General features: G+C 39.1%; 1 protein-coding gene across 7 annotated transcripts in view; it reads right to left on the bottom strand.

The window, feature by feature from the left end:
• The window catches only part of KIF5C (kinesin family member 5C), a 121,433-nt gene that overhangs the window by 26,474 nt on the left and 68,694 nt on the right, over positions 1-26,265 (bottom strand). For all 7 annotated transcript variants that reach the window (XM_045032317.1, XM_045032319.1, XM_045032318.1 and 4 more), the window contains 8 exons: positions 26,018-26,122; positions 25,490-25,638; positions 20,018-20,166; positions 14,252-14,427; positions 10,990-11,058; positions 4,244-4,450; positions 2,616-2,762; positions 266-454 (listed from right to left, as the gene is read on the bottom strand). In XM_045032317.1, coding sequence (XP_044888252.1) covers positions 266-454; positions 2,616-2,762; positions 4,244-4,450; positions 10,990-11,058; positions 14,252-14,427; positions 20,018-20,166; positions 25,490-25,638; positions 26,018-26,122 — 1,191 coding nt within the window. The remainder of the gene's footprint in view (positions 1-265; positions 455-2,615; positions 2,763-4,243; positions 4,451-10,989; positions 11,059-14,251; positions 14,428-20,017; positions 20,167-25,489; positions 25,639-26,017; positions 26,123-26,265) is intronic.

Raw genomic sequence — 26,265 nt, 5'->3', positions numbered from 1 at the left:
TAATTTGCATGTCATTTTTTAAGTTAAAGGCAGAGTGTTCAAGGTATAGAGTTGCAGAAATAAAGTTGTTTCTTCAGCATGTACGGGATAAGCTGTACTTTACAGTATGAGGGAGATAGAAATCTACAGCCAAGCAGGCATGAGCTCATCATTGAGAAGTAGCATGTTTAAGAAGGTTGGGGGTGGAGGCAGGAGATTTCAAGGAAGAAGAGGGTAAATCAGTGAGACCCCAGAGAGGAGGAAGAGGAGGAGGAAAGAGGCATACTTGTGAGATGAGGAGCTGGCAGGCTGCAAGTTCCCTCTCACTGGCATTCATCTTCCTGTTGGAGTCTATCTGGGCACTCTCCAGCTGCTTGCTGCGGTTCACCAGAGATTTCACCTCAGACTTCATCTTACTGATATACAGCCGTGCCATGGTGAACTCCTCCTCGATTACCCCGTTCACATCTGCTAACTAAACACACAAAGAGTTGCATTGCTTAATGCAGGCTTATAAAAGAAAATAGCCAATGCAGAAAACTTTCTACTAGTGAACCAGTTGTCTAGAGCTAGGAGATCTCAGTAATACACAGCACAATTCACAAGTCCTGGGTATACCAGCTTGGATTTTTTCCCATTTACATTCCAAGATGTTGTATCACTCAACCTCTCAGAAAATTCATGGATAAAAGTCAGACAAAGGCCAAAAGTTAAGTCTTGCTGCTCAGGTTATAACCACTGATCCAATGATTCAACATTAAAAGTGGGAATAATTTAGAACCCTTGCCCTAATTGCAGTGACACATTGCAGAAGAGCTTTCCGATGCTGCTGGAGAGGCCATGAACCTCCCTTTTTAAAGTGACATTATAAAGCACCCTCCATTGTTACTTGTTTACACTGAAAACTGTCCTGTAAAGCCCTGGCTTCTTAATTAGTACAAAGCCTCCACTAGATGGTAAGCATCTATTTTCAAGTACTGTACCCTTTAACATAATTTCATATACAATTACATGGCCACCAGGGGTTGCTGTAACATCTTATGCAAGATTCACTCCTGTGCTACTAGGAAAAAAATGGTTAAAAAGAACTTCTAGATCAGATCACATTAATCTGGACAGAGCTACCTGCAATCTTATATCAACCCTAGATTTACTGGCTATTTGTATCAGCCAAAAACTGAAATGGCATGACAGTTTATTTTGCTTATTTTGAGATTGCAGTAGCTAAATTTCCAGAATTATTAAATACTTTAATATCCACTAATACACTAAGGAACATTCAGAACCTGTGGAATCCCATGATAACAGCAGAATTCCAGGAGCCCAATTTTCTCTTAGCTCGTTGAGCAAGGAATTCCTCAGCGAGCATGGATTTCCTTTCCCTCCCGTACCCAAATAGGCCTTCTAGCAACTCTTAAATGAACAGTTCATACTCCGGGAAATAATGATGCAGGACATATCATAAGAAACACATTGCCAGACAGACAAAGATCATGTCCTTTGTAAATCGAGAGGAACTGAGCACTTGCAAATCCCATTGACTTCAGTGAGAGAGAGGCAGGTGCACAACAACTCTCAGGATCAGGTCCAACGGGTATATCATGGACAAGGTATCCAGCGACACATACTTGTTTTTATCCTTGAAGTATGGGGAAAGAGTTTAAAAAGTAAGATGCCAGCTCCAATATTCCAAGTGAAGCAAAATGGAGAAAGTTAGTACACTAAATAGACAACATGAAATACTACCTGGAAATAGATTTGTCTCATGCAAACTTGCCAGAATGGTATAGCAACTAAACATAACATTTAGTTTCAAAAGAAAAAAGTGACATGGTCAACAGTGTAAAGAGAATTTGTATATCACCTACAGTGAATAGTTTGTTTAGTTACCTGATGCAGTTTTAGCCAGTGGCCATTAAAATACCGTTTCCAATTGCTGAAATTTCCTTTATCTACAGTGGGAGAAGTGAGAACCTTGAAGAACTTGGCCAGCTCTCTGTATTCAGAGGAGCCAGTTAGCATGAAAATTGCAAAGCAGTGAGTGGCGCAAGATTTCAGGTATCTCCAGAAACACTTCCACTCCCAGGGTTGTACTTTGTCAATAGCATTCGTTTATTTTCCACTTTGTTATTCCACAGAAGAAGAAATCATCAATAAGTTTCCTTTTCTACATTGTCTATAGTCAGGCATATGCTACAGCAATGCTGACATTTACGGGGTAATCAGAAAAATTCACCAATGCTGGAGATTGACATACTTGAGTTTGTCACCAATACTTTGATTTCCCTGAAAATTTGTGAAATTTCTAAATTCAGCCAGTGTTTAAATGATAAGCCACAAACATTTCTCCTCACATGACTCCGTCCTGATCTGCTGAACGGGTGCTAATACAAATCCTTGACTTCTCAAGAACAGAGCGCGCCCATCACAATAGATTGCGTAAGCTGCATGGTGGTTTTATGGCCTAGAAAAACATCCACTAAGACCAAAACAAATTATTTTAATTTGTGATCCAAGGAGGATTTAAGTAGCAGACTACAGAGGTGAAAGGTTGGGGCTGTAAATACCCATACCACCCATCCTCAGAACTACATCTTTATAGTCTTTTGAAAAAAGCAACATAAGATCTGGTTTACCGTTTTAACATCATTGGTACCAATGATTCCTCCAATCTCTCCCAGATCTTTAAGCAGTAAGTTCAGGATCTCTGTAGCTCTCTTTTTCTGATGATTACTGAGTTCCTGCAACTGACCCAGCTCTCGTTGGGTGGCCGTCAAAGCTGTCTGGAAAAGATTTAAGAGATGAGATTACAAACCTGTCCAATGATTCCCTTTATATAGAACAGCAACTATAGTTCAGAAAACTGACAGTTCATACTCTGAACAGAACAAACCCACACAGGTCAGTTTTCCTATTTCTGCATTTAAAAGATTGTCTTTATATGGTTGTTTTTATGTCTCCCCTTTGATAGAGATATAATTGTGACCCCCACATTTCATTTTCCCTTGTTTCAGTGCCATTCCATGGGTACAGGCTGTTCCATTATGGCTTTCAGGATACAGGATTATTTATTTTATTCATCTTTTTGCAGAATTCATTAGAGTCTGACATCCAAGTTACATATTAAACACACCAACATCTGCACCTTTCTAGCGTTTGTACAGTAATGCCTTCTATCTAACTACCGGTCCTTATCACCAGTGTCCTCAGCAGACAGCCAGTATGCCTTTTAGCAAATAGCACAGGAAAATGAAAATTGCTAATATAATGTTAAAAACATTACCAACGTGAAATCAATATTGTTGGTATCAGTTACAAAATAATGGAAATCACACCCTGACAAATAGACACGACTCACACATGCTCCAGAGTCTATCCTGCCTAACCCTTTGGGTATTTAAACCAAATCTAGATCTGAAGCTCTTGTAGACTTGGATATAGTAGGTGATATAGTTTGATCACATCCAAGAAGCTAAGGTATGTATCATCGGAGAAGAGAATAAGAAATGAGTGAATACAAAATGTTCTTGTAAATATTGGCACTCTTACTTCATCCCAATGCTAAGTTTTCTCTACTGCAGCCGGAGAAGTCAGGGAAAAGAAACATTTACGTTACATTCTGGTGGGGCTTGTCAAGATGCAGATTATTCCAACCTCCTTGAAGGGATAGGGGTGAAGGAGGGGGATTTTCACCAACCTGGCAGTTTTAGGGTAGACCCAGACTTCTAACTGGATAAATTTCAGCTGGAAGCAACATACCCATGCTAGCTCCAATCAAGCTAGAGCCCTAAAAATAGAGTGTAGCTGTAGCAATTTACACTGCCAGCATGAAGCTTAGATGTACCCTTAGCGAGTGAGGCTGAGACATTGTAGTGTCAAAGTAGATCTACATACCAGAATATTAGAAGAACAAAGAGAGGATAAAGCTAATAGCTGCTGAGAAGAAAGTCTAGTCATTAGAAAGAACATTACTACTGTTCTTTGCTCCTACAAATTACCATTATATTTTGAGTGTTGTATGCAAGTATCTGCCAACAATTACCACACAGTAGTATCAGAGTCTACCACAATTTTATTCTTCAAGATGGGTAATACACTTGACTACAATATTAATAAAAGATTTATAAATTGGTGCAGACTAGTGGGTATCTGGGATGCCCCAAAACTTTTACATCTCCCTAAAAATCAATCAGTCTTTTTGACAATGATAAACTGCATGTAAAAAGCAGACATCACATAGCGGAATAACCAGCAATGCTCCTACTGTTTTCTGTGACAGTTCATCAGCCAGCTGTTCATTGGCTCGGGTCTTGTCCTCCACTTCTTGTGATTTCTGGTCATAATTGACAGCTAATTCCTCCAGGGCCTGAAGAACCTCTTTCACCTCATCTTTTGCAGCTTCATTTTCAATCTGCAGACGAGTCAGTTCCTCTTGGATCTTCTCATAATCTCTTCTAGTGGAAGCCAAAAGCTGGAAATAGATGGCAGAGATCACAAGTAGGTCGCTGTTCCCCCAAGAACTAGCTCAAAAGATTTACAACATTGACTACGGGAGACAAGAGACCTTGCCACTCTATCAGAAACAATATAAGCAGCAGGTAGAATGTGCAAATACATCTTTGAGGAAACTAAGCAAAAAACCTCTGGACCTCATGGAAAAGAAAGCTTAATCAAATCCTATTATGCCACAAGCTTCAGACAGAAATAAAAACTTATTTTGAGCAATTTCATAGCTTCAAATGCTTTTTCTACTCTGAATTCAATGCTGTCCAATCTAAGAACCAAAATGAAAAAGACTTCAAGCCAAAGTGTCACAATTTTGAAGTGAACCATATAATTAGCTGTCTAAAGTAGCTTGGCATTTTGTTATAAGGAATATTTTAACAGGAAAAACTGTGATAATCATTTTAACTTGAGTTGAAAGAAACTATAGACAGACTTCTTTTAAAAAATTACTATTTGCACAGATCAACTTAAAATAAGCATTTTTATGCGCAAAGTGTTGATTAATAAAAAGAACACAGGTTTAGCACAGACTGATGGCTGTTTCCAACCTTCCTGTTATACCCATTTAATCCATTTCATTCTCAAATAAGAAGGGACGTAGGTAAGTTTATAGGATGGCGAAGATTATGCAGAGGTCAATTTCATATTCTACTCTCATCTCCTATTCCATCTTAATAAAAAAAATTAAACCATGGAAAATTCTTCAAAATTCAGATTGCACACACTCTGAACTGGAAAACCTCTCAGGTAAAGTTACCTGTAGGAGAACAGTGTCAAAATAAAAGAGAAAACTGAAAAGTATCTCACAATATTTCTTGCTAATAATACACTTTTGGAAAGTCACAAGTTGAAAAATCGTTTAAAACAATAAAATAAGGCAAAAAGCAGCACCAAATAAAGACTTCAAATTTAATGCATCAATTAAAAGAAGGGGTTATTGATCAGGGTCATCCTAATGGCAACATCCTGGACATTTATTCAGGAGATGCTTTTGTTTTTAAGGGTCTCACTTTTTGGGTTGGCTGGAGCTTGAAGCGCTGTAGATGTAGTTCTCCTAAGCTACTCACAGCCCTTAGTGCCAAATTAGTAGTCCTGGTGGGGGCTGAAGAATTAAATCCTGTCCGGTTTAGCCAGAGGGATAATGAACATGCCATGAGAGTGGACCGTTAAAACAATGAAGAAAAAACGTGGAGCTCTGAAAGATGGTGTGGTAAGCTCTTCTTTCTACTGCCACACTTTATAGGGATAATAAAAAGTTAGGTAAGCATGTGGTTATCATCAGCCTGAACTACCACTGTTCACTACCTCTTCACCCCCAAGCCTTGAGGAAGTTCAGCTCTAGATACAAAACCAGAACTGAGATAGTATCTCTTCACCTTCTCTTTCTATATATTCAGCATCTAGAGTTGTCTCAGAGGAAAGCTGGAAAATAGAAAGTAAGCAGGTTAGTTTCAGGACACATGCCCCTGCTCCAAAAATGTGGAAGAGATGATTCAGATGGTAATACTGTATCCTCAAAGTGAAGTGTTAGTTAATTTATCAGGACCTAGGGATAGAAGATGATTTAAATAATAATAACCAAACACCTTAAAAGTATTTCTCCACTAAACTGACATGGACTACTCCTTACGATTTATTTTAAAGTATTTTGATGTGCTTACCACTGTGGTTTCACAATACCACAAATCTATTGGTGCAATATACTACCGAATGTGTAAGTGGGAACACTACCCTTTACTTGATTGCAAGGGAAGCAGGGGCGAAAATCAAGACTTCAGGAGCTTAGTTATCTCATTCTCTACCAACTGGTTCACAAAGAAGAGATAACCCTTAATAATACTGATAGATAGGTGCAAGGAGGAGTTCTCTATCTTAAGGGGTACAGATCTGTGTTTCTGGAGTTCTATTCCCCATGTTTCACAACTTTGAGATGTAAGCTTCACTGTGGGGGCTATTAGAAGCAGCGTATTTACTACAGAGGCAAAAGAATCAGAATAAATAGGAGCGAACAAGTTATTGGCCATCCATCCAAAGGAAGAGTGACTGAAATCTTAGGATGGCTGGAACACTGTGAAAGGTCAATTTATGAACACATACATACAAAGAAAGCAGACCAGAACAATTTATCTAGCAATTAAGCTTAATTTAGTACATGGAGTTCTATCCCTCATGTTCTAGTAAAGCTTAGGCACGGCCTTCCTGCGAAGATTCAGAACTTCATCTGAGAATACCATATAGCAGTATGTAGCTCAAGTGTATGTACTTTCACCTGAGAAAGAAATAGTTAACCCATGGCAAAGGAATTCCAAGGGTATAATAACAGCATGTGTCCTATCCATAACATGGTTTATAATAGCATTGAATCTACTAGTTTAATCAGCCAGAAATAAGTGCTCTGGCTAATTAAGGAGAACAGCCACGTTGCATCATATATCAATGAACTAATCACAAGCAGTAATAGACAGCAGGTGGATCATTTCAATGAGAGCTGTGAGAAGCTTGTGAAGTTTACAGACATGAAGTCAAAGCCTCAAAAACCTTTATTTCCTCTTTTAGAAAGTCAAACTAACACAAATATTGCACTGCCCTCCAGAGGTGACAGACTGAGATCCCCATTAGAAGAGCCAGTAAAGCTTCTAAGCCAGTGGTACAACACTCGCCTCAGGGATTTTGATAATAAAGTTGGTGAAGCAGGAATGAATGCAGAAAAGAAAGAAAATGGTCACCATGGCAGGGATTAGAGGCCACTGAAAACAAACTAATATTAAATAAGGATCCAGAGGGAGGCAGGAGATGAGCTAGAATACAACAGACTCCCAAGTAAACAAACATCCAAAAGGAGAGTGATACAAATAGCCCAAGAACTGAAGGTAGGAAAAGATGCCAGAACCCAGGAGTACAGAAACTATACAAATGGGGAACTAGTGAAAATGAGTGAGATTTGGACACTAAATTAGACTTACAGACATTAGATCCACAAAGGACTACATTATTTTATTAAACAGAAGTAGATGGCTTAAAACCCTATAAAGTTAAGAATACACATCAGCAAGTTGTAGAACGTAATTTGAAGTATTATTGCCAGCAATATGTGAAATGCAACACTAATCAAGACACTCATAAGAATAGCCATACCGGGTCAGACTAATGGGCCACCTATCCCATTTTCCTGACAGTGGTCGGTGCCAGATGCTTCAGAGTGAATGAACAGAACAGGGACAATGTATCAAGTGATCGTTCCCTGTCATCCAGTCCCAGCTTCTGACAGAGTATAGGGTTACATCCCTGACCATCTTGATTAATAGCCATTGATGGAGCTATCCTCCATAAACTTATCTTATTCTTTTTTGAACATACAACATCCCCTGGCAACAAGTTCCGCAGGTTGACACAGCTGTTCAAAGCTGAACAGTCCCAGTCTTTCTAATTTCTCCTTGTATGGATGCTGTTCCATACCCTAATCATTTTTGTTGCCCCCATCTGAACCTTTTCCAACTCTAATACATTATTTTTGAGATGGGATGACCAGAACCACATGCAGTATTCAAGCCTACCATGGCTTCACATAGAGGCATTATGATATTTTCTGTCTAATCAGCTACCCCTTTCCTAATGGTTCCTAACATGGTTAGCTTTTCTGACTGCCGCTACAGATTGAGCAGATGTTTTCAGAGAATGCTCTACAATGTCTCCAAGATCTCTTTCTTGAGAGTGGTAGTTGAGATTATGTTTTCCAATGTGCATAATTTCATCTGCCATTTTGTTACCCAGTCACCCAGTTTTGTGATATCCCTTTGTAATTCTTCACAGTCAGCTTTGGGATTAAACTATTTTGAGTAATTTTCTACCACACTATCATTCGATGATTATCTGTTCTATTCATTCCCTCTGAAGAACCTCTCTTTGGCCACCGTTGGAAGACAGGATACTGGGCGAGATGGACCCAGTATGGCCATTCTTATTTTCTTATGTAATATGTTGAAAAGCACTGGTCCCAGTACAGATCCTTCGGGGACCTCTCTCACTTCTGAAAACTGACCATTTATTCCTACCCTTTGTTTCCTATATTTTAACCAGTTACTGATCCATGAGAGCATGGGCGGCTCTATGTTTTTTGACGCCCCAAGCACAGCAGTCAGGCAGCCTTCGGCGGCGTTTCTGCGGGAGGTCCGCCCCGGACACGCGGATTCGGCGGCGGTTCTGCGGGAGGTCTGCCTGTCCCACACCTTCAGCGTACTCATCGCCGATTTACCATCGAAACCACGGGACCGGCAAACCTCCTGCAGAAACGCCACGGAAGGCAGCCCCCCGCGGCTTGCCGCCTCAGGCACACCTTGATGCGCTGGTGCCTGGAGCCATCCCTGCATGAGAGGACCTTCTCTCCTATCCTATGACTGCCTAGTTTCCTTAAGAGCCTTTAGTGAGGGACCTTGTCAAAGGCTTTCTGAAAGTCCAAGTACCACTAAAGCAACTGAATCACCCTAGTCCATATGTTTGTTGACCCCCTCAAAGAATTCTAATGGATTGGTGAGACATGTTGTGTTCATCTAGGTTTCTGATAATTCTTTTTTTACACTATGGCTAACCTAGTGAGGAGGGTTTTAAACTAGATTTGATGGGAGTGGGAGACGAAAGCCCACATGTAAGTCAAAAACAAGGATCAGAATCTAGGTAGAGCATGGGCCATTTCAGGAGGAATATGGGCGAGAAAAGAGAGAACATTGGAGAAATCAAATCAGTATCTTAGATGTCTGTATACTGATGTGAGAAATATGGGGAATAAGCAGGAAGAACTCTCAAAAAAGATAAGAGGTGGGTGAAGGAGCAAATTTTGCTCTGTTTAACTGATCTCAGTTCACTTGCTGCACTGGTGTATCAGAGTTACTCTGTATTTACACTGCTTTAACAGCAGAAATTGACCCAAGAAAAGCTTAAAATATTTTTTTAAAAAGTGTGTCGAACTGCAAAAGAAAGCACAGCACAAAATAGAGGAATTTAACTCACTATGAAACATTTCACCTCCTCCAAATTTTCCGAAAAAATACCACAACTACATTTTGGAAGCTCAGCAATAGTGATTTAGCATTTATACAGTATTTTACATCTTCACACAATTACTACTGTATCCTCTTACCATCTCTGTGAGGTAGGTAAGGATCACCCGCATTTAAACACACACATTCCTTTTTCTGACACAGACACTGATATAAAGAGATATTAACTGATTCACTTAAGGTCTCAGAGCACATCAGTGGCAGTGCCAGGATGAAAACTCAAGAAAAACTGGTTCCATTTCCCACATACACTCCACTAAACTGTACAGCCTACCCATCAGTAATTCCCAATCCTGGGCATTACTAATTCAACAGTAGTAATAATTTTTAAAGCGTCAGCATTCCCAAGGAAATCAGGTAATTGGCTAACGTCCACCTTTGGCTTGCATTTTACAAGACAAACATACTGAAAAATGTTTTACCAGCATTTCTCACTTTCAAAAGCCCAGAGTTACCATCCTCTATATCGGGGGGATTGGAGGGGGGGGGTGCAACCTTTTTGGCCCGAGGGCCACATCAGGAAACAGAAATTGTATGGTGGGCCATGAATGCTCACAAAATTGGGGTTGGGGTGCGGGCTCTGGGGTGGGGCTGGGGATGAGGAGTTTGGAGTGTAGGAGGGTGGTCTGGGCTGGGACTGAGGGGTTTGGAGGGTGGGAGGGGAATCAGGGCTGGGGCAGGGGGTTGGGGCACGGGGAGAGGTTATGGGGTGCAGGCTCTGAGCGGCGCTCACCTCAAGTGGCTCCTGGAAGCAGTGCCATGCCCCTTCTCCGGCTCCTAGGCAGAGCTGCAGCCAGGTGGCTCTGCATGCTGCCCCATCTGCAGGCACCCCCCCTGCAGCTCCCATTGGAGCGCCAGACGGGGCCATTGGAGCACACAGGAGCCAGAGCAGGGCCATGCCGTGGCTTCCAAGAGCCGGTGGTGCAACCCTTAACCTTGCGCCCTGACCGGAGTGGGGCTGAGCCACGTGGTGTGGCTCACAAGCCGGCTTAAAACGGCTCAGCAGGCTGGATCCAGCCTATGGGCCGTAGTTTGCCCAACCCTCCTCTATATTATGGCCCAGCAATATGGTGTACTTGAATGTGTGCTCATTTAGACTTCAAAATCTCAAGGTGACCAGACTAACAAATTTAAAGTTTAAATCCTTCCATCTGTCACATAAAAGGCAACTGTCCACACACTTGGTAAGGCAACTCACATCTTTTCATGTATTTATACCTGCTCCTGTATTTTCCATTCCATGCATCTGATGAAGTGGGTTCTAGCCCACGAAAGCTTATGCCCAAATACATTTGTTAGTCTCTAAGGTGCCACAAGGTCACCATTGTCTTATGAAACAGATTTTTAGCCAGTTATGACATCTAGCAGCATAGCTAATACAGTAATGTTAAAAAACAAAAGCTCTTTGTGAAACAAAACTTTTATAACAAAGGTTCTTTGGATTTTTTACCTCATCTTGATCCAACATTTGTTGTTTTAGTTTCTCAGCCAACTGGCTCTGCTGGTTAATTTCATCATCCTGCAATTTAATAAAAAGATTTATTTCTGTAATCTGGATTTGAACCCTTTTCTTTTCTTTTGCAGGACCTGGACAACAGTAATGCCCCAAGATGGAAATGAAATGAGTATAAATAGGGATGGGCAAAAGAAAAAGAATGATAAAGAACAGCATGGTTAAAAAATACATTAGTGATTAGACGTCTCAATAAAAATCATAACATGTAGCTAAGCAGGCTTGCCTCAGATCATGACTAAGACACTGGAATGGCAGTAACTGCATCAAGCAAACAAACTGGTAACAGTCAATTTGTAATTGTATAACACAACAAGATCTTCAGTGCTAAGATTGCAGACTTCAGTTAAGGGCTTTTCCAAACACACACATATCTCATCTCTCCCTGCTTACACTGAAAGAGTTCCAAAATCTTGACAGTCATGGTGCCCCTAAAACGGAGCTGCTTTTATAGGGAAAGATCAGTCAGCAGTTTTACCGTCATGTTTGACTTTCAAAAGTTTAAATTAGCTGTGATAATATAAATATTATTTTATAAAAATGTCTGCTGCTCTATTCTGAAAGGAAATAGATTAGAGATAGGTTTATTAAACAAGAACTAGGGCCAGCCCTGAACTTCATTAAAAAAATACATCGTAAAACATGGAATGTGTACACTTTGTTACATTTATATCTTTCCTTCCCTACCAAAGACCTTGAAGGAAACATTATCCACCTTTGTGTGTCTACTGTAACTCCAGGTGTTCAAGTCTATTGACATTTCAGGTTTTTAGTTAAGACAATATCCTCAGGGTTAGACATTGTTGTTGAATGCAGAAGTAGAACAGAGCTGTCTGACTCCACTGAATATATTCTCTAAAAGCATGGATTCAGACAGACAGGTCAATCCCGGCAGCTGACAAAGTCACTCTCATCCACTCTTGTTAAGAGGGATGTCTATCTCTAAAGCAACTCAGCATCTAAGTGGCTGCTTTTGTGTCCCATCAGAGACAATCAGAATTCTGAATTTTCCTGGCGGCCATCCTAAACCATAGACTGATGTCTGATGGCAAGGCTAGCTAGCTAGTATATAGGACACTTCACTCTCAACACTTCAGATGGTCTTTCAGATTTCCTGTAAACATAAAATGTGGGTTCTTGTGAGTTATAAATGGGAATGCCTTGTTTTTATACTAGGGAAAATCACCACCCTTCATTATTCCCTATAATAGTGTAATAATGGATTGAATTGTGCATTCCTATATTTCCTGAAGAAATAAATCTCAAAAAAAGTGCAAGTGACTAGAACATCTATAGTTAGTCCTTTGAAGAATAATATAGCCTGTGTGGGTTTAGAGGGGACGGGGGAGAGTAAATAGTTAAGTACATTATGACTAGAATTTACACCTCTTGATAAGCTATGTGGAATATCTGCAATTTCACCAAGTGGCTCAGATGGTATTTTGAAAATCAAATCAAAGATTAAAACACTGCTTGATATTTCTGGGGTCAGACTGTGCATGGTCCTTGTCCAAGAGCACAATGGAAAGCACACGTTCAAGTAGCCCTAGCACTCTCTCCCACTGCATTCAGGACTCAGAGACAAGTGCAGTCCCTGTGCTCTCCTAAGTCCAACAGCTTTTAGCTATCAGCAGACACAGAGCCAATGCAGCTTTTTATGCATGATTTTCCATTTGTGTTGGACAATCCTGATGAATAAAATACATGAGTTAAAATGAAGTTTTGGTTCAGGAATATTTTTAAGCAATCCTCAGTTTTTGCCAAAAATGTTCATATCTTTTGGCACTCCTAACATATATGCTTATAGTTAAAATCTCCCGAACAGAAGTATTTTCTTTTGTCACCCAAGCCCAACTATTCAGAATGATAGGTGCCCTACAAATTGCTCTCTCATATATTTGAGAAGTACTGATAATGTATTGGACCTGCACAAGACAAATAAAAGACTCCTGTCCCAAGGTACCTGCATTCTAGGAGATTGACATAGATCAGACAAGATGCATTCATTAGAAGACCTAAAGGATGGTCTTAGATTTTACTTGTTAAATTAAAATCTAATATTTGTATCTCATGCTCTCTTCCCTACCTTCTCCTAAATAATGTTGAGATGAGGTGGTAGATAACTGATGTGGGTTCTGGATCTCCTGGAAAAGGTGAGGGATTCAGGAAGAAATGGGTCAGAACCTTACAAATTAATCTCAATCTTTGCCTAGACTTCAATGAGAGCTGTATAGAGACATACATGAGAGTGTGGAGTAAAATAGATGGATACAGCAGATCTGGTGGTGGGACTTTGAATCCTGGATTGCTTTCTACCCACCAAGAAAGAAAATTCATGAGGCTCAAAATGAAAATATAGAAAATCTGTGACCGCCTCACCAAGTAGTTATGTAAAATGGTGGATTGCTAGAGGTTTAGTGAGTTTCAATTATATGGCTCTTATCCCAAAATTCACTAGATGTTAAAAAAAAAAAAAAAAAAGAAATCAAACGGGGCTGGAAGGCTCTCCCTTGTTCTATTTTCATATCAGCTAGTGTGTATTAAATATCAAGCTGTAAATATCAGATGAGCCTACTGTTTTTAGGATGATTCACCAGTAACAGGATAGTCAAAGTCTATTTACTGTGCTGTGCAGTTATGGTCACAGTGGGACTGCATAAGGGGAAAAAATAATCCATAGGACCAGTATTTACCATAAACAGAGGCACTCAAGAGTAACAGCAGTGAGAACATAAAGTTCCTATACACAACACAGAGAAATCCCTAAAGGAGTTCAAACAGTTCCACACTACAGATAGACTGAAAATGAGCAACTTTGAGAAAGAAAATTGAAGGCAGTTAAGATATGCTTACAAGCCAAGAACACACACAGACACTAGTTTAAATAAAAGAATATAGCATAGAAAACGTTTCTTAAAACTATATAAAAAACTGGAATAAGCCAATAGCCCCCTCACCTGTTGGGAGAGGCAGCCTCATAGGTGCCTCTCACCACTGTGAGGGTAGGCAGCCATGTGCGTCACTCGCAAGCTGTGAAGATGGAGGCTAGGACTATTCTACACAGTAAATAGAAGGGACTACATCTTGAAGTTTGGGAAGGATACAGCACTGATAATGAAACAGCTAGGGACACGTACCCATTGACTGTTGGGAAGCAGTTTACGTACACAGAGCAGACTCAGAGAAACAATTTCCAGACCTTATCATCCAGCTGTCTGTAGAGACAGGTAATCTCTTCATCGTATTTCTGCTTCTCCTCAGTTGAGATGCTGGCAACAACAGGTGCAATGTTGTCAATGATGGGTGTGTTGTCACATGGCTCCAGATTTTTCTGCTCCTTAGCACTGATCTGCTCATCCTCAGGCACTGCTTCTCCTGCAGTGGCAGAGAGGAAACAGTTACAGGAAGCGTGTCATTAGAATCCATGAGAAATAGAGGCACTTCTGAAAACAAGGGTTAGACAAGAGGCCAGGAACTCAGCTGTCACACTGGTCCCTAGTGCAAGTCAGAGGAGCCTGAAGGAAGAGACCATAAAAACAGCTATTCAGCCAGATTCAGGGATGGGATGGCCACACACCCCCACTGGTAATTAGGAGGAGGAGTTATGGTAAGTAAGAGGGGGGGAAAAAATCAGACTAATTTTAAAGCGTATTAGGCTTAAGTATCTATTTTCCCCATTTTCCTGTTGTCCTCTCCTTCCCACCCCTATGTACTGCTATAGGAATACAACAGGGTGACCAGAAAGCAAATGTGAAAAATCGGGATGGGGATGAGGGGTAATGGGAGCCTATATGAGAAAGAGACCCAAAAATCAGGACTGTCCCTATAAAATCAGGACATCTGGTCACCCTAGAATACAAAGATCAAACAGCTGCATGAAAACAGCAAACTTCCAATACAGTCACAGAGATTGAACCAGGAAATTGTAACTCTGGGCATCAAAAGTGCAATAATTTAGATCGGTATGCAGTTGCAGAATAAACCTAGATATGATGTTCTTAAACTTTTTTCTTCAGAAGAATTTTCTCTGAAGAATATTTTCTTTACAAAAACATATGTGCATTCCAATTACTAGTCTGTGCAATTCATTGAAAAGGAACAGGCAAGTAGTTAATGCCAAAAATTGAATTGATGTTCATTATAATCTGGTGGGAACACTCCTCTAGTTGGTAAATACTGTGTGTATTGTATGGGGTTTGGGAGGGTTAAATTCCACTATCTGCATGAAGATTTTTTTTAAATCTAGAGAATATCTGCAGTTTAAGGCAGAACCTACCAAATTGTTGTTCCACAGATCAAATAACTAGCAGTCACTGTCAACTCTGCAGACACTATCCATAACACTGCTAGGTAAACAAGTAAATAACGCAAATGTAACAAAACAAAAGGAGACATGGTAATTCAACCCTGGGAGAAAGAATAGGGCCTGGGAGTGTAATGATCAATGTTTCCCAGATGTAATCAGACAAAGTTAGTGAGAAAATAAAATTTTCAAGCTTTAAAAAAATTACGAAATTATTAGACATACAACACAAAATCAAGCAACATAGAAATCCTACATTAAAAATATTCCTTGTCTACATTGCTGAGATCACTTTATACAATTAATACTGAAAATGTTAAATCTAATTTATTTTTCACCATTTATGCTATTGATTTAGCTTTTGCATTTCACTCATATTAAACAATGAAAGCAGATACTTTCTGCCCTTGGGAACTAGAACAGTGTTGTTATGTTTGGGTTCCCAAGGTGTGTAAATAACGTCTACAAAAAAAAGTTCAAACATTTTAAAAACCAAAAAAGAAAATTAAAATGAAAAACTTTTTCATTCATGTTGCTTTGTGTGGAAAAAACAACCACCACCAAAATTTGGATCTTAAAATTATATGACATTATCCTTCTTACTGGAACACACAAGTCAAATTCTGTCCTTGGGTATGTGCATACTTAATTGGTGCTGACTGACTGTCCTTGGGATTTGTGCACACATCTTTGTTTCTACTACAGCTTCATTTGGACAGAAAGTCACCTTTTATGGAGCCTTCCACCAAACAATGCTATTCAGAAGGTCAGCCAGCCAGCCAATAATATATTTCTGATTGCAGTTAATCTGCTTGTAGGCCAGGCCAGTGAGACAGAATTGGGGTTGAGAAAGTGCATACATTTAAAAAAAAAAAAAAAAAAAAAAACACGTTTGCTGTAAGAGCTGGTTACTCTGCATACAGTCATGCATCTTTGTTCCCTTTTCTAAAATGCTACTGGTCCTTCTAGGATGGAAAGGAAATTTAGAAAGTTACACTTAGCAAACATACAAGCATATTAGGAGACGATAAATTCCCAGCACTACACAAGACTCAACACACCAGACAAACTGTCTCCATGGCAATTTCACTGCATTAATGGAGAAATATTCCCTGCACGGAAGTGGCCTGAGTCTCCAGAGATGGCCCAAGAAAGCTATCATTACAGTCAGTTGACTGTAATAAGGAAGACAACCACAAACACCACCTGGGGAAAGAGAGCATTTATATAAACGGAAAGGTTTGATTTCTCCTGCTTTCATCAAAATCAAAAGCAGTTGCCTCCTCCCAATGAAGATTTTACATATGATGTTCAGAATGAGTGTAATTGATCTGTCTTCTGACCACAAATTCAAAGGTTTTCAAATCACTGGTGTGCATTTACTTCAGATTACCAGCGTTTTTTGTGTGTTGCATACAATTAACCTTTCGATTACTAGCTGCAGAAACACACAGGATTTGTCTGAAATAAAAAAATGTTTTTGTAATGACCCCATTCAAGTGGTTTTTCCCATAATTACAGTTTATTTTTAATAAGAAAAAACTGCAGTCAAGTATTAAGTAAAGATAGTCACAGTTAACTATTTGTCGAAATGTCACTATTTGTCAGAATGCTGGAATAGATAAAATCCTATGAATTGGCATTTACATGTTGAAATTTCAATCCCAGAAACTATCTACCAAATTACCCTCTCTCCCGCTATATGAACTGAACCTTATGCAGAGAATGGAATAGTAATTCCACTCTTTGTGCTACTCAGAACAGCACATTTACTGATCTCCACAGAAATTCCATCTGAAAGTCACAGGAGGGCAGGCGATCAGATTGTCAGTCTCTAATGCAGTCTAACAGATTGCTTATTCTAATGCCAAACTCACACCTAGGAGATAGCCAGCTATACTAGAGGCACCAGAAAGTAGAATTCCATGCTGGAAAATAGTGATTAAAAAAATAAAAATAAAGGTGAGAAATTAATAAGATCCTTTATAAATGTTTGTATCTCCTGTACTGTGCCTTCCTGTGACCCTATGTGAATTTTAGTACTTATGAAAGATACTGTAAACTGCTTGCAGTTTTGCCAGCTGAAATAATGGGTCTAGCTCCAAAATTTGCTGTGCAGCTTTTTACTTCCAGAAGCTGTCGATACGCTGGAAGAGAACAGAGCTCTGTGCAATTAGTGATAGCAGTTCCAGAGGTCAGCTTCTGCTTTCAGCTGCACCAGTGTAAATCTAAAGCGGCTCACTAACTTCAGTGCAGTTACTCCAGATTTACACTGGTTTAAAGGAAAATGAAATTTGGAGCTAGATGCCTTATAATAGTTGTACGTATTGTTATTATGCTAGTTTAATTATTTTGTAACAAACCACAGTGAAAACCACATTAGAGACAATCTCCTACAGGAAAAAAAATCTTAACATTACATTTTTTGTTCATAAATTTCACACTTATTTACCAAGTAAATGCTATACGATTTCATGACTACAACAGCCCAGTTACTCCAGATGTACCTAATTGAAGGCCGCAGTAACAAATAAATGACAATATAATTTTCCATTCATTATGCAGTTAGACAAGCAACTATGTAATTGCAGCTATCAGATGACCATTTATGCTCTAGAAAAGTTACCTGAAATTGTGTTCATTTGCAGTAAATGAATTCAATTTAGTGATTAATATAGAAAAAATCATTTAATCACAAATTCCTTCATTTCTTTTGAGCAACGCCATTGGAACACACCAAATTTGCAGGTTAAAATTAAACAAAAGACTGTTTTCAGATCTTGCTTTAAAAAAATTTTTTTTAAAAGATACCAATATTTTGCCCCATCTGGGTGTTTTTATCAACTCCAAATGCAGAAAATGATCTTTTCCGAAAAGTTATTACAGACAAGTATGAGCATGAGAGGGATGACCAACATGTCCAATTCCAATATTACTAGTATCTTTATATAGGATTTTTGTTAAGCTTTGTTGAAAACTAGGATCTTCCTTGCACCTATGGATTTCCAGCAGCATAAACATTTCACCTGAGTGTTAAAGAGTCAGGAGATTTGTACCATACCAGGAAATGAGCTAAACCAGTGGAGGCAAGACTAGGATGACCCAGACAATGGCAGGCATTCCTAGGCTTGGCTGCAAGTGGTTGCAGCCTGATGGTCAGATCAACAGTTCCAGTTGCTGTGAGGTTGAAGGTGCCATTAATTAGATGTTTGTTAAGTGTGATAAACATAAACTTAAAGCAATATTGATTATTTAGGCTTGGGGTTTGTTTTGGTTTTTCATATTTTAAGTTTTAATTCTCTGTTACATATGTTCCTAAAGTGTGCAATAGAGACCTGAAACTTTTAAAAAAATCCATATCGCAATAATTGATATTGCTTATATAGGCTCCTAAATTGTTGTTCATGGACTCCTCCTAATTTTCTCAACTGCTAAACAGCATTAAGAGACACTAAAAATATATACTTCCCTAATACTACTTTTCCTCATAAGCAATGATGTAGTTGCAACAGACATTATGCAATCATAAATCTGAGGGAAACTGTCTACATACTCATGAAGAGGAGGAAGCAGATTGTTCATGAGACTTTCTCTGTAAAATATGGCCCTTATTATGGAAGAGTTTGGGACCTCTGTTTTATCTACTCTGAACTGTATCAGTTTGGGAAAGTGACAAGCTAGCTTTTGAAGAATATCATCTCTGTCCTCTCTCAAACCCTTAGAAGAGACTGTGACCACCTCTGATACTGAGATAAGCACAGAGGCAGCTAAGGCTGCTGTTCCCCATAAGGGCAATGAAGGCACCTGCAGTCACAAAGGGTATGTCTACACTGCAGTTAGACACCCACGGCTGGCACAGGCCAGCTGGCCTGGGCTCATGTAATTGAGATCCAGAAATATGGGCTCGAGCTGCAGACTGAGCTCTGTGACCTTCTCATCTTGACTCCAGTCTGAGTCAGAATATCTACAATGCAATTAAACAACCCCTTAGTCCACTAGTCTGGGCTAGCCAGGGGTTTTAATTGCAGTGTAGACATATCCCCTAAGGGCAAAAGTGATCTAAAGAGTCTAAGGAGCAATTAAAATGGCCAACTTTGCAGAGTGGTGATCTTGAAAGGAATTATTCTGCTTTAGCACCGTGATTCAAAGTGGTAAGCAACATCAATTAAACAAAGGCAGAAGATACAGCAATACATCAATTAAGCTGCTATGCACATCCATCCCCAAACTCAAAGGCTTTAAAGTTTCTCCAAAGACACTATGGTGAAATTAGGTACTCATGAAAGTGAGTCTTTAGCACTGTTCTGAGACTAGAACAATGTAGACAGACGCTGTGCAAACTTCCTTATACAACTGTCACTCCAATTCAATCCTGATTTATTACTTCCTATTCCAGTGCTGGTATTCCTCTGAGCGAAAAACCTGCTAGTTATGGCAAATAATACAGCAGGTCATTAGTTCCATTTTTTCTGGTTCTGTAATATATATGGACCTAGTAGACTGAATAATCACTTATCATGGAAGTGTATTACCAGTTCATCATCATTTGGAAATTTTGTATTTTTCTGTGTTGAAAACTTGTATGACTGTTTTGCAATTCAAAGAAAGATTTAAACATCTAGAATGAAAAATAAATACATATTTTGTTTCATTGTTTCTTACCATTTCTCCACCTATTCAGTTCCATCTCCAGATGCTGGATAACATTCTTCAAACTCTTGTTTTTGTCTTTTTCCTTCTCATATTTTTTCTTCCATTCTTCTGCAGTCAGCTCTAGATTCACAGAAACTGTGTTCTTAATCGTCTTTGCTCTGTGTAATAATAAGGAAGGCATGAAAATATAAGTGATCATTAAATTGTTTTCATCACAATATTTCTCAGTGTAACATAGCAGGATTCAGATTTTAAAAAAACAGAACCAAAACACGGAATGCCTGCACCTTAGGAAATAAAGTACAATGCCACAGGTCACTCTTCTCTTAAACACCTTGGCACCTTGGAGCTTAAATATAAAAATGTTCACATAGCAAATGCAGCAACTGATTAGTAAAGGGATCAAGTCTCAAAAAGCAGATCCACTTTGAGGTACAGAAGTTCAAAAAGAATCCCTTTTAAATTAAAAGCAAACAAACAAAAAACCCACAAAAACCATGCTGCGGGAGGTATTCAGCACCAGAAAGTTTTGCCTTAATTTTCTTCAAGTTAGTTAAAACTAAAGTCTGTGAAGAATTCTCTCTCTTCTTGGTTCGAAGAAGGATTCTGCACGTAGAGTTAGGAACAGATTTTCATGTAAATTTTGTAATTCACCTTGGACAATATAAAGTAACACTGTATACCACTTTAGCACAAAAATATTAAATCCAGCTGAATTTACTAGTTACCACAGCTAGTAAAAATGGATAACTTTACTTCCCTTCTAAAGACGGCTCCTTTGATGGCATGCTGCTCCCTAAAGCCATAATATGGCACTGTCTCAGAACTGAGTACAAGTACCGCTTACTAAAATCACAGCACAACTACATGAAGAACGCTGGCCTTTCCCAGGGTGTCTCCCGTCCAGATACTGACCAGGGCCAAAACTGCTGAACTTGAGAGATCCTGCCTGATGTGCTCCATGAGGGAAACAGGCCATTAATACTAATAATGTTTAAATTGTTGGTGCTCAATATCTAAAGGCCTTTGCGTGCCTTAGAAAAGCATCCGCAATTATAAACAAAACCATACGCCTTATTATACTGCTAGAGTAAGAAATAAGCAAAACCCTAATACACATATCAACAGTAACAATGAATGAAGTTGACTCAGTTGCAGTTATTGTATCCCAGCAGTGATTGCAGTTTTGCACAAAAAAATCCCCACACAACCCACCACCCAAAACATGCAGGACAATTAGCAGGGCATCTGCTTTTGAATAGACGTTTTCTAAAAATAAAATGAGTTAGGAATAGAACTGAGCAAATAACTGATTTTTCAGTTTGGGGGCCAAAGTGAAAAATAAAAAAATTGATTTGAACCTAAAATTGAATTATTAGTTTTTTCCTCACCAGAAAAGGGGGGGCGGGGGGAAATTGTTTTGGTTCAAACAAAATATTTTGTTCAACCATATACAAATGTCAGTTTTTGTTTTGGATCATTTTCAGGTGGTTGTGGGGTTGTTGTTTTTTGGTTTTTTTTTTACTTTTTTTTTTTTTAATCTAAACTTGGAAACAAAATGCCATTTTGAAATGAAAAGTCAAAACATTTCATTTCAAAACTGTCAAAACAAGCAGTTTAGGTTTAAAAAAAATTCCCCCAATTTTTTTTTTAGCTGAAACTATTTATTAAATTCAACTCAAATTAGCAAATAGTTTCAGTGACATGAAAAAAATGCAGTTTTCAGTGAATTTACTATTCGCCACACAAATATCACCAGCTCTAGTTAGGAAAGCTACAATGTTGACTGCCCTTGGATTGCTCAACTATAGAGCCAACCAGAGTGAAGGCAACACTATGAGGTTAAACTTCAAGCAAAGGAATATTAGGACAAGCAATTTAATAATCAAAAGATGCAGTGTGTAAAGCACAAATGCAGAAAAGCTGATAAATAAACTACTTTTCTAAATAGATTACGTCCAATGACTAGCCCAGAGACACAGGATAATTATTAGCTGAACAGCCTAATTATTGTAATTCTCTTAACAAACTTTCTTCATGGCTCCATTAAGTGATTCTAAAAACATGGTTGATAACAAAAAACTCTGAAAACATTATGTCAGCAACCTCCATCTCTCCCACTGCTCCTCCACATCCCAGCCACTACACAATCAATCATGCTGCACGTTGGATGCAGTAGTTTTATTACTTGCATCTTTGGCACAGAGAACTATCCTCACAAGTGGAGAACCAGTGTTGACAGGGCCAATTCGATCAGGGTGGATGTAGTCCACTCCCAATAATTGAGAAGGTGTCAATTCCAGGAGAGGCAAAGCTGCTTTTGTAGTGAGCCAGCCACTCCCAGTCCCTATTCTCCTGTTTTAGTTCACTTATGCATGATTGGGGTGGGGGCGGTTAGCTGCCATAGTGTATCAAGAGAGAGAAGGACCATGTCTACACTACCACTTATGTGGGCAAAACTTTAATGTCGCTCTAGGGTGTGAAAAAACCACACCCCTGAGTGACATAAAAGTTTTCCCGCATAAGTGGTAGTGTGCACAGCACTATATTGGCAGGAGAGCTTCTCTCGCTAACCTAGCTACCGCCGCTAGTTGGGGGTGGTTTAATTATGTTGATGGGACAGCTCTCTCCAGTCATTGGCATGAGGGAGGAGAAGATGAAAAAAATCCTGGGATCAACACAGCTACACCACCACCGATTATAACAATGGAGTATCCTGCTAGTCTGCCAACACACACAGCTGGGCTGGCATCCTGGCCCTAAATAAAAAACATTATACATGATAAAAAATAAAACATATCTTGAGATAAAATTGCTTTCCTCCTCCTAGAAAAATACTTAGTATTTTTAGCATGGAACTTTGTTATTTCTAGTTTTACAGATGACATAGTAAGTGAAACAAACTCACAGCACTGCGTCTATTATTCATGCGGCAGCAATCAAGGCTCTCGTTAGCCAAGCTGTGCTGAGTCAGACAGTTTCTAAAAACCGATTTGCCTTCTGAACAGAAGGTCCATTTCTGAATCCCAGAGAGATGAAAATCCAAATATAGAAACTGGACTGCCGATGTTCAATGCACTTTGCTACGGCTGTATAAAATGAGGTTTTGATATATATATGGCACTATCTACACACAATGAATGTGAAAATCATTTCCAGTAATGTTAGAGGGGATTAATACATGCTTATGAAGGGAAACTAGCTTTCATGTTCTTACAGCTTTAAAAATATGTTAATCTATATTCAACTAAACTGAACTGCAAAATTGTATGATGTCCAACTTGGTGTGTTCTGACCTTTATCTGTACAAACAGGCAGCTCAGTGTTAACCTCATCTAGGCCCCCATCCATTGAAGCATTTACTCACAGGCTTAAAGTTAAGCACCTATTTAACTGCTTCACAAGATTGAGGCGCTATCCAAAAAGGACCAGGGACAAGCAATTTATTCAGACAGATGGAGTTGGCACAATAGGGACTATTTATTTTGTTATGTTATGAGGTATAAACCATTCACCAGAATTAACTGAATTCAAAGTGAAAAAATTACAGATATAAAGATGACAACAATGTGACCCCATTATACTGTTTAACAGTAACTCCCTGCTCCTAACCTCTAACAGTGGGCAGCATGCAAGACAATAAGCCACAACTACTGATCTATTACATAGCAACGTTTTTATAATTATTATTATTGCATCCCAATATTTGCGTTTACTCAGTTTCACTACTCAGTTATCACGTATCAATAAGGAGCAAAATGTCTCCAAGAAATGTAATTTATTTTTGCATGATGATACACATTTAAATTAAAACAAAATTAATGAACAAGAAAATCTTTAATAATAATCCCTCAGTCTAAGCATAGAAATGACTATTTCTCCATTTTATAGTGATTTTTGAATTATAATTTTGTCATAACTACAATGGGCCAGATGTTCCATTCCACCAAAAACCCAGAACGAAAGCCCCCATAAAATTCTCCCTGGGGAGTTCTTCCACATGCACCTATTCAAAGTGAGCAGTTTATGGCGCCACAGAGCAGGAAGGGGACAAAGACCCTTCTCCAATGGCAGCAGAACTCACAGGAAGTCGGTCACACTTCCCGTAGCTTGTGTCTGTTTTGCCACGTCTGGGTCCTATCTGCCCTGGCCGGGTCCTAGCAGATGCCAAGGGTAAGTTAATACTGGAGCAGCATCAGAATGTCCATAAGGGGAGAGTGCTGCAAAATGGCTCCACTCACTGTCACCTCTGGCTCCACCCACTAACTGTCCCACACAGCAAAGCTCCAAATGCATAGACGGGTGCATGCAGCTGAGCCATTTCACCTCCTCCATTGCCCCCTCAACTGCCCCCATCCCAATATATTGCAGTCTTTATGCCCCTTTCTGTCTATATGCAAGGAAGGCATCATCATCAGGCACCGGTTAAGAAACACAGGTCCCATCCTTCTCCCACTGAAGTCAATGGTAAAACTCCTATTAACTTTAATAGAAGCTGGAATGGAGCCATAATGAATAAAGCGTTGCCAGGTAAAAATTTCCACATTCTTATACCATCCCATGTAAAATGCTCCTTCAGAAGGGTGGGTTTTGCTGCAAATTGTGCACCTCAGGAAACATAACCCAATTTCTGACAGATAAATGAGATTCCAATATATTATACAAATAGTTAAGTAAATTATATTGCAAAGAGCAATTATTAGCACATATTGTTTTGTTTATCAGTCATACTTTTGGAAATTACTTGTTTTGTGTAGTGTAGCAAAGACTCCATAGATTATAATAAAAACAACTAGTTATTCAACGAGTATGGCTTTTTTTCTTTTCTTCTCTCTTTTTTTTTTAATACAAACTCCCACCATGGACTTCATAGAACTGTTTCTTGTGGACCAGTGTGTGACAAAATTTTCATTCTTGCCTTCATCTCCAGGCATCTTTAAAAGTGGCAAGATCCCATTTATGCATAAACCTACTGAAACAGACATTACACACAAATCCACATTATACTCCTCCTAAGAGGCGTCAGAAAATGCTTCCTTTGCAGTCCCATCAGGTACATCAAGGTGTCATTCAAGGGAAAACTAAACTTTAGAAGCTTCAAAAGCAGCCTCAAGTGAAAGCAAAACCAGATGAAGCAAAACCAGAAGTTGGTTAGCTTGGGGATGAAAAACACAGTGCTGTTGCCATTTCCACAACATTTTAAAGTGATGCTACTGTGCTTAGCCCTTCCAGGAACAAGAATTGGCTTTGAACTCTTGACCAGTGTAGTTTCCTGCCATCGTAACATTTATTTTTTCTTATAATCCAAGGAACAACCATACCATTTGTATTTCTGTAGCATCCTTCAGGACAAACTAAAAATTTAAAAACGAATGTCCACCTAACATAGTTCTCTTCTAAACACTCTGCAGTTCAACTGGTTCAGAACATGCTGCCAGAGCAAACAGAAGAAACAATGTCCAGGCCAATGCTGGAACTCACCTTTGTCCAAACATTAGGGTAGACTTGGTTTCTGCTTCATTGAAGATGGAGGGAGAACAGCAGATAACAATGGTAGTTCTGCAGTTCCCACCTAGGGAGTCTTGAAGAATTCGGGTCATTTTGCTGTCTCGGTATGGAACATGGGTTTTCTAATTGAAAGACAGATAAATTACTCTTCAAACAATATTTTAATACGGACATTAGAAAGAGCATGACGTACCAACAATTTAGACTTCACTGAGTTTCAATGTGTGACATAGGAATACTTGTTTTAATTCTACTAAGATGTGTTGTGCCTCCTAATAGCTCAACTGGTAGTCATTAGGAGTTAGTTTTCATTATACTTTCTAGATTAAATAGAAAAAGAGTGTTACATTAGTTTACAGTTCAAAGCTAATATTTCCCTTTCTCATTTCTAAGTGGAGATGTCAGCTTATTTCATGTATCCATGGTAAAGAAAGCTGACTGACAAACATAGCTTATTATTATTATTATTTAGTAGCACAAAGAGTAAAAAGGATTACTTACAGTTCCCTCTGCCAAGGCTGAGATCACGTTGCCCAGAGCAGACAAAGACTTATTGATATTTTTAGCTTCATCAAGAACAGAGCCCTCTGCTCCAGTTTTGCTGACCTACCAGATAACAGAAATAAGTCAGACTAAACTGTCAATGAGAGCTTGTGCAAACAACATTACGATACAGGAAGAGACAATGGAAAAGTTACAGAACCTTGGGAGAAAAAAGGTTATCCTCAAACTAAAGAAGTTATTTAAAA

Source organism: Mauremys mutica, chromosome 10 (genome assembly GCF_020497125.1).
Source record: "Mauremys mutica isolate MM-2020 ecotype Southern chromosome 10, ASM2049712v1, whole genome shotgun sequence".
NCBI lineage: Eukaryota > Metazoa > Chordata > Testudines > Geoemydidae > Mauremys > Mauremys mutica.
This window is presented reverse-complemented; position numbering and strand designations above follow the sequence as displayed.